General features: G+C 37.5%; 1 protein-coding gene across 7 annotated transcripts in view; it reads right to left on the bottom strand.

Annotated features, from left to right (window-relative positions):
• The window catches only part of PIK3C3 (phosphatidylinositol 3-kinase catalytic subunit type 3), a 137,463-nt gene that overhangs the window by 35,434 nt on the left and 83,381 nt on the right, over positions 1 to 18,648 (bottom strand). For 5 of the 7 annotated variants that reach the window (XR_012158836.1, XM_073343431.1, XM_073343433.1 and 2 more), the window contains one exon: positions 5,028 to 5,196. The exons of 1 other annotated variant lie outside the window; for it this stretch is intronic. Coding sequence is in view for 5 of the 6 variants with exons in the window: in XM_073343431.1 (XP_073199532.1) it covers positions 5,028 to 5,196 (169 nt within the window). In the remaining variant the exon portion in view is untranslated. Of the gene's footprint in view, positions 1 to 5,027; positions 5,197 to 16,950; positions 17,252 to 18,648 lie in introns of those variants that run through there. One more of the 7 variants, XM_073343435.1, reaches the window with a different exon arrangement.

The raw sequence follows: 18,648 nt of genomic DNA, 5'->3' as shown, positions 1-18,648 counted from the left end.
GTGATGGAAAGGAAATTCAAAATAGCAAAATAATTTTAGCACAGCTTCTGAATACAAACAAGACAACAATCATATGTATTACTGTGTAAATTGTCATTTTAGTATCATACAAAAGAAGAAAGGACAGGATTAATCTCCAAAGAAAACAATCAGATCATAAAACCATATTTCTTTTTACGAACTAACAGTACCCTCTTATGGATCAAAATTTTTATGTTTTCATTGTGTGCAAACCTAAGTAGTTTGATTATATGCAGAGCTGATAATCACTGCCTACAGTTTAGGTTGCCTGACACTTTCCATTATGAGACCTATTTTATAAATTACTGAACTTTGCAAAGTTTAATCATTCAGGCTGAAGTTTTCAATGCTCAGCGTCTGCCTCAAGCTGGGTTTTTTTTTGGCAGGGGGCAGAGGAGGAAGCGGGATTTCTTGTAAACTGTTAAAACAACATTAGGGAAAGATAAGTTTTGGATATCTTAAAAAAAAAAAAAATCTAACAATCGTTATGCTGAGACGCTCTATTCCCTTTTTAAAGCCGGGCCACAATATTCAGCAGAGCAGTTGCCTGGGTGTTAGGGATGTCTCTTTTGTAATCCCCATAAAAACGTGCCCATATTTGTCCAAGTTGTAAGCCTTTGAATCATCTCAGTTCCCACATACTCAGCAGATGCCCATTAGAGTTTGGCACTCAATTCTCTGCAGGTTCTGTACTGAGCATATTCCAGCTAAGCATTGCAATTTGTCCAATGCAAAATCCCCTTTTGTGAATCTAGCCCTAAAACCAAAATATTCAGCAATTGCATTTCAAAACCCTTTTCTGTACACTGCTGTTATTTTTGCCAGTTCTCTGTTCTCAGGAATCCAACCAATCATGGAATGCCATCTAAAAATATCATATTTTATTTTTAATATTTATGTACTTTTAAAATTTGTGAAATGTATATTATATGGATTGGACAGTATACCTCATTAATATCCGAAGTTTCAGAGAGCTGCATGAGCCCCAAGACCATTGTTATCTGCATACTAATACCTAAAAAGTATTCTACAAACTCTCACTCTCTTTTATAGGCAGAAGCAAGATTCTTTAACGAACCTCACATTTTCATATTTTAAGTGGTTTTTACAGAAAAAAAATGGTCTTGCCTTCTTTCTACCATAAATATTTAAATAACCCTTCTGAATTAGTTGAAATATAATCTAAAATTTGACACTTTTTTTTTTGTTTCTTCAACTATCCTTAACATGTTTTATTTTTCCGAACCAGATTGTTTATACTTTAAAAGCTACAAGCTTTCTGCTGCTCTGTGCCCTTGCTCAGGCAAACTAGACTGTTTTGCCCTTCTGTCTATTTGGATTTTACTGGCATGCATTTCAACTGCAGCCCTTCCAACTGTTTCTATATTTCCCACTTCTATGCACTTGATTTCAAATACATCATAAAAACACTATAAAAACTCCTTAGACAATTTCAGATTCCTTCAATGTCAGCTTTCCTAAAGACACAGGCTCATGTTATTTCTGCTGTGCTCTTATAAGCATTTCAGATCAAATCAAATTGTTAACATTACATCCTAAACGTACCTCGATTTTAATCGTATTATTTATTACAGGCTTCTTTCCTGACTGGGGTCCAAAACTAGTTGAGCCTTAGGCTCTTCAATAAACCATGCAAGAATGCAGTACTCCATAAGCTAACTTCAAGGCACATGTTCCTAACAATATGGGGATAGGGCTGAAAAATGTGAGAATCTCTATCATTATGCATTTAAAGCCTTTATTTTCTTGGCCTTCAACTCCTACAAAAACCAAGGATGAGTTCACAGAGGGATCACATTGGCCTGAGGTCTGATTTCCCCGAAACCAAAAAGGAATCAGTAACAATTTTAAAAGTCCAGTATCTTAAAAATCACCAGCGTCATTTACAACTTTTGAACTACGTACACTATTTGTTCCTACTCCTGGCAAGCTGAGTCATTAAGTGAACCCCGCACCATTCCGATTACCATCTTATATTTTTTTCTCCATTCTTCTGCCTCACTTGCTATGATTAGCATTCAGCAACACTAGCATTCCAAACAAAATCTTTGAAACTGTTTCCAAGCTTTCAATCTATGAAGCACAAATCATTGGCTCTAAATATAAGAGATAATTTGGCTGCTTAAAAAAAAAAAAAAAAAATCACACCCCCATCACCGTTGAGTTAGAAAGAAATTATAAATTCCAGCCAGGCTGACTCAATTTTAAATTTGGATTTCTCACAACTTATCAGGCCTAATCACACTTATGTGGATCAATGAAAACACTTTCAGGACCAGTACAAGCACTTTACAGGCACTGGTCCTGAATTCATGTTCAGGAGAAAAAAAAGTCTAAATTTATGTCAGACTCTTTACTCAGAAAGCCTCAATCAATTAAAACAAAACAAAAACAAATCAAAACACATTTTCATGAAAGATATTGAGGTTTTCTCAAACACTCATATTGCAGGTCAGTAGATATGTAACCTCGGAATCTCTATTGAGTTTTTCTAAACTATTCTCTTCATCACTGCCAACGAATGCTAACTAGACTTTTTTTCTATATGAGCAGCAAAACTGCTCTCTCTTACATTACTCCTTGCTTCTTGTGGCTGAGTCATGGAGTTTCCATGGTTCACCATTAAGGCCCTGATTCACCAGATACTTAACTATGTGCTTAAGTACCTTGCTGAGTCATGGCCTATGTCCCTGGCTCTGAGTCCCTAGTTTACCATTTCCAATCTACTTTAGAATAATAAATTTATGAAAGGGTGAATACAAATCTAATTGCCCCATAAATAATCTGAAACAAAACACAATTACTACAGACAAACAAGACAAAACAAAACACCTGAAAGGCACTTCTCAGCATGGCCAACAAAATGAAACTGGACATCATAAGCCAAGAGATAAGCCACAGAAATATTAGGAAATTTTGAAAAAAGTAATGGACAGGAATTTTTATTAATATAAATATATTATTGTATTAATAAAATACAATAATATTAATCAATTAATATATTTTATTAATATAACAGTACTATGATGTCTTTTTTTTTCCCCAGCATGTGACGTTTCAGGGACTTTGTTTTTCTTTTGGTGAAGTTTGGTGTGAATGGGGATGAAAATTAGACGTGCAATACAAAATTTGCTTCACTCTTAACAATTGGTTAAAAAGCAAAAAATAGGTTAAATAACCTGATTAATTTATACAACTGTCAGTGTATCAAATAGATTTTTATGCCAACATGCACAATGACAACAGCCTAGTCCTCCATTCTCTAATCCATTAGCCTGCTCTATAAGTACACATTCCTGCTAACCATTATTTTGAGCCGCAGATGCTCAGAATGTGCTATTAAGATTCATATAGTAAAGTCCTTATGCCTTTCACATCAGGAGCTTAAGAACTTCTGTGAACATGACAGATTTACCTAGAACAGTAAGTTAATATTTTGTATTTGTATAATACAAATACTTTCACATTAAACTGTATGTATACCGAAGAAATGAATGATCTTCAAATACAACTACAATCCTAGGGATTTCAACTAATATTTTAAAATGTTAATTTTATATTAAAAATTACTGGATCAATGCACACCATGCTACTAAGTATGTCCTCTGATGCCAATCACTGTGTTACCTAGTTAATTCAATGGATAATCTTGCAGAAATTTAAAAGCTTTTCCCATTGAAATAGTGAACATCAACTTACATCTCTTTAAAGCATCTATGGAAACATAAGAAATGAGTAATTTTGTATAATAACTTCAGTCCTCAAACAATTTTGACTTATACTCTGCTTGCAGAGTACACAGATTAATCCCTTCATGATTATTCTCTGGTGTGATGGTCGTTATCGTGGCTGCTGATTAATAACTTGTCTTTGTTTTCTCATTGTGTTGAATTGCTGCTAATGCATTACAAATGACAGTTTATAAAGGCAGTTACTTTTTTTCTCCTTTCAATAAGACGGAATACGTTTTACATTTCTTCAGCAATTATTTCACATTATCTTGTCTGCCTCCTTTCTAAGATCACCATTGTTCAATATACTTTTTTCCAGGCTTTGGAGTATTTTAAACTAGACAATCCAGATATTAAAGTGTAATTTGTATATCTCCATGGAAGACTTCCTGAATCACTTAGCAAATAGAAAAACTGTTCACCTGCTCACTGTTGTAACAGGACTGGAGGGCAAAGCTGAGCCATTCTGCCACCCAAAGGACAAACAAGGCAACATATTTTAAATGAATTTTGTAGGACATGGTAAAAGGTGCTTAGCAATGGAGAACGAAAGTCTTATTTGTCCCCAAGACAGACAATGGCAATGCAAGCTTCTCCGATCCTGTGCCTGAACTCTGAAAGAGGGCATTCTTGTGGTAAGGGGGTAGTATGGTAGTTTAGTCTCTATGCCTGTTCAAATCTTTTTGAAGATTCTACTATTGCCAACGTTTAATAGTGGATTCTGAGAAGTGAATACTTATTCTCCAGGAACAGGACTAAGATTTCCCAAGTCAACTCACGTAGGCCACTGACAAGCCAACAGAGGATACATGTGTTTGGCTGTGACTAATCTGAATTTGGGGGCAGTAGTCAAGAATTGAAAGGCTCTGTATTTCATCAGTGATAACCTGAGACACCAATTTGCCTAACTAGAAAACATTCCAAGATTTGCTAAGCAACAGAACACCGCATCTCCTGAATACGTTATCAATCATTTACCACCTTGCAGGAGTGTTGCAAACCTAAATTAATGTTTGTAAAGTAATTTGAGCTCTTTGGACAGAAGATACTTTATAATGATAAATGCTACTGAAGGGTAGTCAGTGCCAAAAGCGTGATTAGAACTCAAGAATTCCCATCTCTCAGTCTCTCTTCTTTATAGCACCGTGGACATAAACAGGGGTATATATAAGTTCTCATGGTTTTGGGGGGAGAAAAAGCACCTCCCCCCCACTGTTGATCAAGCAATTGTTAACACAGAAATAGGGTTGCTACCTGCGGAGATGTAGAAAGGCTGTGTAACACTGTTTGCGGAACTCCTGGTACTGCTCACTCTGAGTGCCTCCCATACCTTCCACCATTTCCTTATTCAGCTTCATTGGGGGAGGCAGAGGCTTAGGGTCACGACCCAGAATGTAACCAAAATCGATGTGAAACAGTTTACCTGTATTAGGCAAAAAATGCAAATGTGTAATTTTATTTTTTACTATTACATTTAAAACAGTAAAAAAAGTGTTGATGTTCGCCTTCAAAAATCAATCAGCAGATATTAATTGAACCACACTTCAAAGTTTTAGCCAAGTATCTTCTTTAGTGCCCTTCATTGTAGACATTGTAAGGCATTCAGATTTTGGATTATCTCAATTCCAAATTATGTTTGTCTGAGCTGAAAGCTAGTCTCCAAGATCCATTCAGTTATTGGCATCTTTGCCCATGTTTCCAGTCTGTGAACCACTTGAGGTTGTGTCATATGGACATTTGCTCATGGGTAACTGAATTGAGACAGAACTTATTTTATATAGGCCATTAAACAGATATCAGATGGTAATTTTAAAGAAAACTCTGGGGATTAGTGATAATCTATTGCACAACCGTATATTCACTAAATGAAAATACTCTTAAAGTAGATTTTATACAGCTTTTAGTTCTTCCACGGATTGCTCACTCTCTCTCCGTAAAGAGCATTGTTTTAACTATATAGCTTTGTGATTCCTGGGAGGAAGATAAGCCTCACAATCCACAGTATGAAACAGAAGATTTATATCCCACTTAAAATCACTGACCAACAAAATGGTTTTAAACTATTGTAAAGTAAATTCTCTAACAGGTGGTCCGAATGTGGTTAAACTCCATGTATATAATTAACGCTATTCACTCTGAAAAAGCTCCAAAGTTTAGTGCTACGATTCTAATTTTAAAAGTATATTTCAGAAGCTCAAGAGTCCATTTAGTAATTTACTTTTCTTTGTACTAAAATGCAGTGATTACCTTATCTTGATAATTACCCAAGTAACTTTCCTTCCAAGATTACTAAAGAACTAGGCTGACCAGTTCCAGGTTTGAAAAATATGTATGGCCCATAACCTATAAACATCTTGTGACACAGGGAAATCAGCTTAGATTCAAAACAATAGGTGGTTCACCTGTCTGTGAACTTCAGAGGAATGTGAAGAGGCACTGTAATTTGCAAACCAATCAATGTATAAAGTGCAACTGAATTGTTAAATTTGACTATATCCTGTTGCTTATTTGTTATTATGCATGCCTTATAGTAAATAACCCTAGATCAGAAGAAATATTAATGCTATTGTATCCACTTGTTAGAATAGAACAAAGGAAGATGTCCTCACACATGGCACGTGTTACATAAATTATTTACACTAAGTTTACCTGTGATTGCTGTCTCTATATTTAATTCTCTATTTAATTAACCCTGGAACAATGTGTGTTAGTGTTTAGTTGTGAATTCATTTGTCTAAAGTTGCTCAGCAAGGAGGAACACTGACTTCAAAGTGTACGGCGTTGTGTGCTCAAAAAAGTGAAATCTATGGACACATGCTATGCTAAAAACAGTTGGTAGGCTGTTTTCAACTATAAATATTGGACTTTGGGAATGATCCTGCCATCTCTTGATCTTTTAGGATGTTGTCAGGGAGGTGTCCAGATACAAGACAGAGTTTCCCATATCCACTTTGGGAAAACCCTGAGAGAATTTATGAAAAGACTCAGACTGGCAGATTGCTACATCACTGCTTTCATTTTGAACCTACAAACCCTAATTCACCTGTAATGTATTTTATCTGCTTTAATCTTGCTATAACTCATTAGTTTTTCCTAATTAATAAATCTTTAATTTTAGTTTACTGAAGGATTGGCTACAGCGTGGTCTTTGGTGAGATCTTGAGCATATTGTGGGTAAGTGACTGTCCCTTTGGTGCTGGAAGTAATCTAAAAAGGTGAATTTTGGTTTTAATAACCTTTCATCATTAAGTCCAGTCTGTCTGGGTGGTAAAGTAGGCTCCAGAGAGCCTAAAGGGGACTGTCTGTGGCTCCATGGTAAAACTAATATAGTGATCCAGGAGTACACTTTTGTTACTGGGTAGGTGAAATCTAATGATACAATATGCCATCAGTCTGGGGTGTCTGCCCTGATTTCTGACCGGAGTTTGGCACTCTTAGCTGTGAGCCACTCCAGGCACCGTGACAGACCTTTTCACATCTTTGGCTGTAAGAACAGAGTAAGTCTATACAAAATCAGGGCCCATGCAAATTTAGAATTTTACTCAAACATTTTGTTTGGAATAAAAAATGAAAGCATTGTCCAGTGTCCATTGTCAATGTGGCTGTTTTAACCATTTACCAAGAGATGCAAACTCTCTCATGTGGTACTAAGTATGATTACAACTCTCAACCTCCTCTTGGGAAGCGTGCATTGCCAACGAAGTACCAATAGTTACAGATAGTTAACATTTCAAAAATCATCAGAAAGTTTGTAAACAGCTACAAATGAACAAAAAGAAAAGGAGTACTTGTGGAACCTTAGAGACTAACAAATTTATTTGAGCATAAGCTTTCGTGAGCTACAGCTCACTTCATCGGATGCATTCAGTGGAAAATACAGTGGGGAGATTTATATACATAGAGAACATGAAACAATGGGTGTTACCATACACACTGTAATGAGAGTGATCAGGTAAGGTGAGCTATTACCAGCAAGGGAGCGGGGGGGGGGGGGAACCTTTTTGATAATCAAGGTGGGCCATTTCCAGCAGTTGACAAGAATGTCTGAGGAACAGTGTGTGTGTGTGGTGGGGGAGAATGACAATAAACATGGGGAAATAGTTTTACTTTGTGTAATGACACATCCACTCCCAGTCTCTATTCAAGCTTAAGTTAACTGTATCCAGTTTGCAAATTAATTCCAATTCAGCAGTCTCTCATTGGAGTCTGTTTTTGAAGTTTTTTTGTTGAAGAATTGCAACTTTTAGGTCTATAATCGAGTGACCAAAGAGATTGAAGTGTTCTCCGACTCATTTTTGAATGTTATAATTCTTGACGTCTGATTTGTGTCCATTTATTCTTTTACGCAGAGACTGTCCAGTTTGGCCAATGTACATGGCAGAGGGGCATTGCTGGCACATGATGGCATATATCACATTGGTAGGTGTGCAGGTGAACGAGCCTCTGATAGTGTGGCTGATATGAGGCGGCCCTATGAATAGATATGTGGACACAGCTGGCAATGGGCTTTGTTGCAAGGATAGGTTCCTGGGTTAGTGGTTCTGTTGTGTGGTGTGGTTGCTGGTGAGTATTTGCTTCAGGATCACTCTCGTTACAGTGTGTATGGTAACACCCATTGTTTCATGTTCTCTGTGTATACTATGAATATAAATCTCCCCAATGTATTTTCCACTGAATGCATCCGATGAAGTGAGCTGTAGCTCATGAAAGCTTATGCTCAAATAAATTTGTTAGTCTCTAAGGTACCACAAGTACTCCTTTTCTTTTTGAGAATACACACTAACACGGCTGCTACTCTGAAACCTACAAATGAACAGTTATTCAATAACCTCTCATATATACAGAAGAAATTCTAATTTTCTCAGTCTCTAGGAGGTCTGTTATACTTATCTTATTACTACTTGTTAACTGGCATAAGTCAATCACACATTAGGAAAGGTATTCTTGCAAATTTTTTTTGAAAACCAATCTCCCAATTTTGTACAAGTGATAGATCTACTCAATATTTCGATAGAAAAGCAAATACCTTTTTCATGATTTTTTGTTCAAACTATCTCCGACAACACAGAACTCAAGGGCGCAAACAAGGTTGGAAGGAGTTCAGAAAAGCAACAATGATCAATGGACTAGAGAGACTTGATTTATAAGAAACCAAAGAACAATATATATGAGTGAGTTTGCCTAAATGATGGCTAAAGCAGGATGAAGGGAGACTAGAACCTTTTGAAACAAGCACTGTAGGGAGAGGAGAGGAATCATTTAGGATGGTCGGAGGAGGTCCATATCTTGAAAATTTAAGCTGAATACGAGGAAGGTTTTTGACAGAAGTCTATTAGCCAGTAGAATAGTTTCTCGGTGGAAAAAGTTAAAGTTCCATCATTATAGTAATTTAAACCTAGACAAAAACAGCGAAGAGGATGCACTGTAGGGCATAGAGGGAAAATCTTAAAACCAAGTAACTTCAAGATGGAAGAGACCTGGTATGATTTCATACAGTTTGCACCTCATGCAGTACCTAGCATACACTGAATATACATCTAGAAAGCCTTTTTCAAAATTATGTATGTCCAAGATTTTTTTTAAATAGGTGTCTCAAGTTAAAGCCCCCAGAGCCCATATTTATGAACCTAAAAGTGCCCTATTTTGTCAGCTTCTAGGTGCCAACTTTTAAAAATCAGAACCATTAATATTTTTGAAAAGCCATGCCTCCCTGTCCATTTTACTGACTACTTTATCACTGGATGAACTCCTCATGAGCCTGGACTTCAGTCCAAGATGCATACATTTCAGAATGGTCAGCTTTCAGAGAGGCCACAAAGATGCTTTATTAGCATACAAAGCAATCAGTCATTGGCAAATGCCACAATCATTAGTTTTTGAGCCTGGTGCTCAAAAAGCCTTCTTAACCATTTGAAAGACCCAATAAAGTGAATCACCAGTGAAGTGAATCACTTTTTAAAGTTTTTAACTTTTTAAACTTAGTTTTTTAAAGAAGTAGGCTTTGCTATATATCAAAGTAATAAGGTATGTTTAACTCAGACGTTTGAGAGGTTCTTTTTTTTCCTGTCCATTTATTCAAACCTGTCACCTTGAAGAGTCAAGAGACAACAAGTAGATAAAACAAAAACTCTTGTGACTAAATATGTTTGTATTTAACACTGTAAACGCAGAATAAGAGAGTGCTAATTAATACATTTGTATAGGTAATTAAGATGTTTCTAAAAAATTTAGTTCAAACCAGATTAACATTTTAACAGCTGATGCTGACACAGGTTTATATAAATTAATGATACAAATAATTGACTTTTAATAAACAGTCTGTTTTCAGGACTGAAACATGAAAGATAATGTTTAAACAATTATGATCCTCTGGTGCCTTGCTCAAAAGTTTTAAATTCCCAAATTACACTTCACAGTGCACCAGTGATTAGTCCACAGCTATGACAATAATGCAAAGTGTCAGAGTCCTCTTGAATAAAAATAATTCTGAGCCACAGATGGGCCTAACTCAGCACTCTTACATTGCTGTAACCACTCTGAGGATCAAACAAGTTACACCTGTATAAGGAAATGGACAATTAGGCCTCAAGACACAGCTGAAATATCTGATTCAAAGCCCCTACTAAAGACAGGATATTAACTAGGTGGACACTTTATTTGGTCCACTGTGGTCATTTTTAAGCTTCCTACAAAGGATATTTCTTTTTTGTGTGTGCTCTCCGTGGAATGCAATCTACAGATAAAAAGAAAAGGAGTGCTTGTGGCACCTTAGAGGTTAACAACTGAAACTTTATTTGAGCATAAGCTTTCGTGAGCTACAGCTCACTTCATCGGATGCATTCAGTGGAAAATACAGTGGTGAGATTTATATACACAGAGAACATGAAACAATGGGTGTTACCATACACACTGTAACGAGAGTGATCAGGTAAGGTGAGCTAATACCAGCAGGAGAGCGGGGGGGGGGGGGGGGGGGGGGGGGCTCTCCTGCTGGTATTAGCCTATGAAGTGAGCTGTAGCTCACAAAAACTTATGCTCAAATAAATTTGTTAGTCTCTAAGGTGCCACAAGTACTCCTTTTCTTTTTACTAAATACATTAAGACCTGTCTTAGTGACCATCCAATGTCCAAAAACAAGACACTGTCCAATGGGGGAGAGAGGGAGAAGTCTAACTTTAAAAAGCAGTGACAGTGTCCTAAGTGATTAGTTCTGGGGATAAGGAGTTAGGATTTTTGGGTTCAGTAGTAGATTCTACCACCAGCTTGCTTTGTGACCTTGAAGAAAGCCTCATCACCCAGGTCATCTCAAAGATATTAACACCTATCCAACTTCAACCAGATCAATGGATGCTAGATGCTGGGAAGCTGCAAAGTATTTAAGGGTGGAAAAACCTGTACTTGGAAACTTTGCGAGATACTTTAAAGAAATGGCATAAACTAGATGTGTCTTACTGAAAAGGATCCTTTCAGTATGTTTTGCCTTATATAAACAGTACCACAATTTAGTACATTTCTCATTTTTATTTTACTCTTGATGTGCATATAAAACAAACAGTGGGGAAAGTCTGGGGTAGCATTTAATTAAACTAAAAAAGCTGGAACCTCGCTTCCATTTTAACTTCAAAATCCACTATTTCAGCAAAAGAATCACTGTTCCATTTAATGTTAGCAACACTCACCTGCACTTCCTGCAGCCTTCAGTATATCAACCTACATGGACTTTTCTGCCACTTAGTCTTTCACTCTCACCTCTTTCATCCCTCATTTCTGTAAATTCACTGGGTTGATCCCTCCGATCTGCTCTCTTTCCCACCTTTGGCTCCCATGCCTGCCTCTCTCTCACACAACGAAGTCCATACCACTAACCCAGAGCTCTCAACATCTACTTCCTCAGCACTTGCTTTTTTTGGTGTGATTAAGAGCTCAAAACACACCTAACCCACCACGGGTGCTGCAAATAGCTAGTAACTAAATAATACCTGTAGTGCTGTGAAACACTATAAACAAACTGTGAAACAAAGGTAACATATCCATTTTCCTTAAGCAACAAGGGCTATGCAGAAAATGACACTGATCTAAAAAACTTTATCCATTTGAAAAGGATTTTCCTCCCTCCCCCCGCCTCCCCCCCTCCAATCTAGGTAACATTTTTGTACTAAAATCACAGTAAAATAAAACATTTGCCTTATTTTTCAGAGAGTTTCCACCATTCATACACTGTGACTGCCCTTCAGTTGTGAAGTTCTTACACAGTCCTTTAATTTTTAATATAACTATTTACCCAGACACATTTGTAGGGAAGGATGTAAAAAAGCCATCCAAAAACATCTTAGCTGTTCTTTCCTGTCAATTTAATCAACCAGTTTCCTCCAAAAGTGGTACTCCTCAATACACTACTTGTTTTAAATTGCTCAGATTCAACAGATATTGCAGTGCCTGAAAACAGCCTCAGATAAAAATCCAGCTGAAGTCCACTGGCGAAACCAGCACCCCATTTCAGAAGTTACCATCGTTTTTATGCAACATGACAAAATTTGTAAACACTTATTTGAAAGTTTCCTGGAAGTTAGGTAATTGGGTGGGAAAGAAACCTTTTCAAGAGCTATGTCAGTATTTTTCAGAGCAATCTGTATGAATTAAAGACCGGAAGCCTGATAGAAGCATCAACCCTTCCACTCTACAAATCAGTAGTGAACCAGTGTGGACACTGTAGTAAACATTTATTTTAAAGGCAACTTAAAAACCCTGTATTCTACAGAATACAATTAAACTCCTTTCCTTCTAAATATAGTGTCATTATCATGTGATAAACTGCATTTATTCCGACAGCCACATCACACCTGTGCTCCAGCTACTAATCCAGCTTTTCTGAACTTGTTATAACAGCTCAACTCAGAGAAGCTTTAAATCAGAAGGATTCTCTAATTATTAAGTCATTCACCTGGGACTCCAGAGATCAGAGTTATATTCCTATCTAAGCAAATGGGTACGAGTCCACTCACATCGAGCCCCACCCAATCAAAAAAATATTTGAATTGGTACAGAAGTCAGTCCATGCAGAGCAGCTGGAAATGTAGTTAATCGTGATAACAGAAATATCTTTTCTGATTTCCCAATTTTAGGAGGTAATTTGTTTTCTTTATGGAATATATAAATAAATTTCTTATCTTTAAGGAACAAATTACTTTTTTGGATTAAGGATTTTAAATCCTCAAATAAATACAATCCAAAGCTTTGGCATCCAGATCTGAGTCTGTTCTCCCATCTATAAAAGTAGGTCATTTAATTCCCTGGTTTTCAGCACAGTCCTAACCAAGACTTCATTTTTGTACCTGAATCTATTTGCGGTGTAGCAAGTATTTACATAGTTGAACAACATTAAACTGCACCCACAAATTAGATACTTATATATAGGGCCCTACCAAATTCATGGTCCACTTTGGTCAATTTCACAGTCATAGGATTTTAAAAATATTAAATGTCATGATTTCAGCTCTTTAAATCTGAAATTTTACGGTGTTGTATCTGTAGGGGTCCTGATCCAACTCTGAAGGCAGCAGCGCAGAAGTAAGTGTGGCATGGTATGGTACTGCCACCCTTACTTCTGTTTCAGAGGAACAGCCGTGTTAGTCTGTATTCGCAAAAAGAAAAGGAGTACTTGTGGCACCTTAGAGACTAACCAATTTATTTGAGCATGAGCTTTCGTGAGCTACAGCTCACTTCATCAGATGTTTTTTTTTTTGAAAGATGAGCTTTCGTGAGCTACAGCTCACAACATCTGATGAAGTGAGCTGTAGCTCACGAAAGCTCATGCTCAAATAAATTGGTTAGTCTCTAAGGTGCCACAAGTACTCCTTTCCTTACTTCTGTGCTGCTGCTGGAGGGACACTGCCTTCAGAACTGGGTGCCTGGCCAGCAGCCACTGCTCTCCGGCCACCCAGGTCTGAAGACAGCGCAGAAGTAAGGCTGGCAAAACCATGACTCCCCTACCTTGTAACCCTCCCACAACCCTCTTTTGAGTCAGGACCCCCATTTTGAGAAATGCTGGTCTCCCCCGTGAAATTTGTATAATACAGGGTGAAAGTACACAGAACACCAGATTTCACAGGGGATACCAGATTTCACAGTCCATGACGCGTTTTTCACGGCCGTGCATTTGGTAGGGCCCTACTTATATATGTGAGTGATATCCATTGAGTCCCCTAAATACAGGTAGGTGAAGTGTTGTGGCTGTAGATTGAAGGGGAAAACAACAAACAAAAAAAGAACCCTTCAATTTTAAAACTCTGCCTCCGTATGCTCAAGTATTAATACCTGCACCTTTGCCAGCATTGTCATCCAGTCAGATTCTTGCAACTGAAGTAGGGTTACACCAGATTAGCACTAAAACTGGGAGACCACCAACCAAAACTCAGTGCTGCAGGGAGTGGTCTTTCCTTTAATTACGACTGAATAAATGCTACAAGGAGCTGCAGGAGCTAATATGACACAAAACGCAGGTCCTAGCAATTTATGATCATTAAGATCCAACTGCACTTTTTACAAGAGCAGTGCTCTGGCCAAATTCTATGTCAGGTAATTACACTCCACCTATTTAGAGTCCCCTGCAGTTTCGGATAGATATATTTCACTAGCAGGTGTTTTGTTTCTTATGATATCCATCCTCTATCTACTTCACTGGAGTGTTATGAGGATTAACTACTTAAAGCCTCTTGAGTATTTAGAAGTCCTTGAATGAAAGTTACCACAAAACTGCAAACTAGATTTTAAACACCACTGCCAAAGGGCTTCTTACATTTTAATAAGCTGAAAGTCCCCTCAAACTACTCCAAGTTCATCTTTCCCCATTTTCAGGAAGATAATTTACTGACATTGAATTTAAATTTTGAAGATGGCATTAATTTTGTTTCAAACTACAGCTTCCATAGTAATTTTGAAAGATTGCTATCCAGGATCCTATATTTATTAAGTAGCAAAATTTATACTCTGAAAGGTGGGCCACAGCTAAAAGGGGGAACTTCCTCTCATGAAAATGGGATGGTAGCATTCAATTTCCCCTAGAGTTATGCTGTCACCATGAAAAGGTCTGACCTGCTAAGAGAAAGCAACAGAACCCTTATGGTGGTTGCACCTCTGCTGGAAAATTACAATTCCTAATTCTCCATCATTGCTACCACTGGTAATTCACCACCAATGCCGTTCTGCAAGTCCTAATTTTACTAATTTAGACAAGGCCAGTCTGTGCCTAAGTAGGAAAGTGAAGTAGAAAGGAGAGTGTAAAGTGATGTGCTTATTGTTCAAATTCATTCAGTGTGCAGATGTTAAATCCTAAACACACTGACAAAAACTTTAAGGTGATCCAGATAAATATATTCTGCACTTCTATTTGTATTACTGTTGCACCTAGGAGCCCTAGTCATGGATCAGAACCCCATTGTGCTGAGCACTGTATAAAACACAGAATTTAGTAAGACAGTCCCTGCTCTAAAGAGCTCACAATTTAAGGATAAGACAATAGATAGATGGCTACTGCCAGGAGAATCCAAGAAAACAAGGAGACAATATTAGTCAGCATGATAGGCAGTGGTCTTAGGACAATGGCAAGGCTGCTGGTTTAGTAGGCATAACAGAAAAGGAGTTTTAAGGAGGGATTTGGAGGATAATTAATTTTGGAGATGTTTACAAGCTAGTATGTTCATTCTCTCTCTCTCTCATCACGTTTTTTTTATTTTTTTATATATTCATACATAGGGAGAGAGAGAGAGAATGTTTTAAAGCTTCTTTATTTTACATACAACAGGGTCTGGTAAAATCAGCAAATCTACTTATAGTGCCTGCAGCACTTTTGGGGAGCATCTGGAGTCCAACTATCTTTCACTTTGGCGTCTCCTCAGAAGAGCTGCATTAGACGATCCAATTGTAACAATGAAGAGCTGAGAACACTTAAGGGCTTGCATCAGGCACAAAAAACTGTTCAAGGGCCCTGTTGTCTGGGGGCCTGCAATCCTGTTCTGACTTTGCAGCTCTCTCCAATGAGACCAAGGCATGCAGAAAAACCCGTGTTCTTTCCCTAATGTCAGGCTGGGGTCCCCATTCTTGGTAAGACTCCACAAAGTTCACAGCTGGTACAATCCTTGAGTTCATTACGTTCTTAGACTCAAGAGCAATGTGCCCTGCCACATACACGCTTGAGGTTTGAGCATGCTTTATTCGGCTGGCAAATAAAGTCAGGACCAAAGTCTCTATTTCCATTCATATGCCAACTTGTTTTACTGATGCAGTCATACTGGCTCCATGCTTTCAATAATAAAAATAAAAGAGGGGACAAAAGCAAAACAAAAACCCCCAAAACAAGTTGCCTTCAATAAATGGAAGAGACAAATGTTTTAAGATGGGTTGTTTCAAAAAGATGCAACTTCTGGGAACTTTAGTCTTTTTAAATGTGTTCCATCAAGTCGGTGACAATTCAGCTTCACAACTAGCAGTTCTTTCTAAGGCAGCGAAGGGTCTACTGACGGATGGCATTCAAGTACCAGTATTTATATATGCAACGATTTGTGATGCAGCAATGATCGATTGATGTTGTTTGAAACTGCGTATTTTGCTGGAAGACAAAGTGTCTCATTACATAGTTGCTGCCATACTGCCTGATCTTGGCTTTGGAAGCAACAAATTAAAAATGCATAGGAATCAATGACAGTTTATAATGCCAGGTTTCAGAGTAGCAGCCGTGTTAGTCTGTATTCGCAAAAAGAAGAGGAGTACTTGTGGCACCTTAGAGACTAACCAATTTGAGCATAAGCTTTCGTGAGCTACAGCTCACTTCATCAGCTACAGCTCGCTTATGCTCAAATAAATTGGTTAGTCTCTAAGGTGCCACAAGTCCTCCTTTTCTTTTAGTTTATAATGCATCTCAATTCGGTGAGATGCAAGACAATATCTATTCTCATACAAAAGGAATCGCTTGCAGTGCTGTTATTTTGAAGTATTTTACAGAAACAATACCGAGGCATAATACGTACATTTTAAGTTACATAGGCTCAGGTACATTGTATATGAATTGCCAAAATATGTATTCATGTATCAGAAAGGCTTTCGAGTTTGAAAAAATGAGAAGCTACATGACTTAGTTTACACAATTATACTTTTATCTATTAAATGTAATTAATACTTTGTTCGTTACCACTAAATCTCTTTACTGAACATATACTGAAACAATACATGGCAGAGTAAAAATAATTGAGCTTACTAAAATAAATCTAAAAAAATTACAAATGCTTCAGTATTAAAGGGACAATAAAAAAATGAAATAAATCAGCTATGGTTACCGGTAAAAATGGGGGGAGGGGAGAAGAGAAAAAGAGCGATCTATTTTCATTTTGTTTACTTTATGATTTCAACAATACTTTGTAAAGTGTCAATTTTATTGTTTCTCCTGTATGGTCAATCTCTTCTTTTGTAGAAGCCCCTTTAGCTCCCTGATTTAAAACAAACAAACAAACAAACAAAAAGAATAAGGACATACTATTTAAAAGTTACTCAGACTCTGGATTCATTTTTCTTTGTCCCCCCCCCCCCCTTTTTTTTTTTTTTTTTTTTGTTAAAGAGTACATGGTGACACTGTCCCGTTTAAGCTCTGGAGACAAACTAAAGTGGCAATTCTCCAACAAAAAAAATTCAAAAACAGACTCCAATAAGGGACTGTTGAATTGGAATTAATTTGCAAACTGGACACAATTAACTTAGGCTTGAATAAAGACTGGGAGTGGATGGGTCATTACACAAAGTAAAACTATTTCCCCGTGTTTATTTCCCCCCCACACACACACACACACTGTTCCTCACACGTTCTTGTCAACTGCTGGAAATGGCTCACCTTGATTATCCCTACAAAAGTTTTTTTTTCTTTTTCTTCTTCACCACTCCCCCCTGCTGGTAATAGCTCACCTTACCTGATCACTCTCGTTACAGTGTGTATGGTAACACCCATTGTTTCGTGTTCTGTGTATATAAATCTCTTCACTGTATTTTCTATTGCATGCATCCGATGAAGTGAGCTGTAGCTCACGAAAGCTTATGCTCAAATAAATGTGTTAGTCTCTAAGATGCCACAAGTACTCCCTTTCTTTTTACAGAAAATTTTAGAGCCCATAAACTACTACATGTATTGTTATCTTGGTTCTACAGTACACTGATTACATGTTTCTGATGTAGAGTAGGGAAGAGCTGTTTTCATATCCTGGTGTTCATGTTTAATGCTGTATTCTGCCTAATAAAGGACTAATTTTACATTTAGTTTTGTCATAAGCACAAAATACCCTCTACAGAAAGAGCTGTGATGGTGCCCATACTCATGCTATCCCACAAAGGAATTACACCTCTTCCCATGTGTTGAGAGGAAAGACAAGCCCTATGGAATGGACTTTAAATGCAAGACTTGAAGGAGCCGACAGCTATGGACTATTAAGAGAAAGCCATAAAAGGCTCCTGGGATCTGTTGAATTTCCTCCCACATGGAACATAAGATCGAGTACTGAAACCCACAGCTGGGTCCAGTAGTACCCTATTTATGGCCCCCCATTGCCCAGGAGGGCTTGCACGGTTTAAACAAATCCTGCTAAGAAGGGAAAGCTTTGTGGTTATACAAACTATATTGCCAGAAAAATGTTTGTGTTTAGCTTCTCAACCACAAGAGAAGACTAGAACTAGTCTTTTTGCACCAAAGTCAATGGGAGACTCAGTGGTAAGTATAAGGCCGGATACCAAGTGTTTGTAGGATTGATTCCATACAGGTACTTTTAATAAACAGGTTCCACACTTTCAAAAATACCATAAATATCAGTTTATATATTTTTCTTCCTCAAACTGATGCAGA

The sequence above is a fragment of the Lepidochelys kempii genome, chromosome 5 (assembly GCF_965140265.1).
Source record: "Lepidochelys kempii isolate rLepKem1 chromosome 5, rLepKem1.hap2, whole genome shotgun sequence".
Lineage (NCBI taxonomy): Eukaryota > Metazoa > Chordata > Testudines > Cheloniidae > Lepidochelys > Lepidochelys kempii.
The sequence above is the reverse complement of the archived record's forward strand: the minus strand, read 5'-3'. Positions and strand labels throughout refer to the sequence as shown.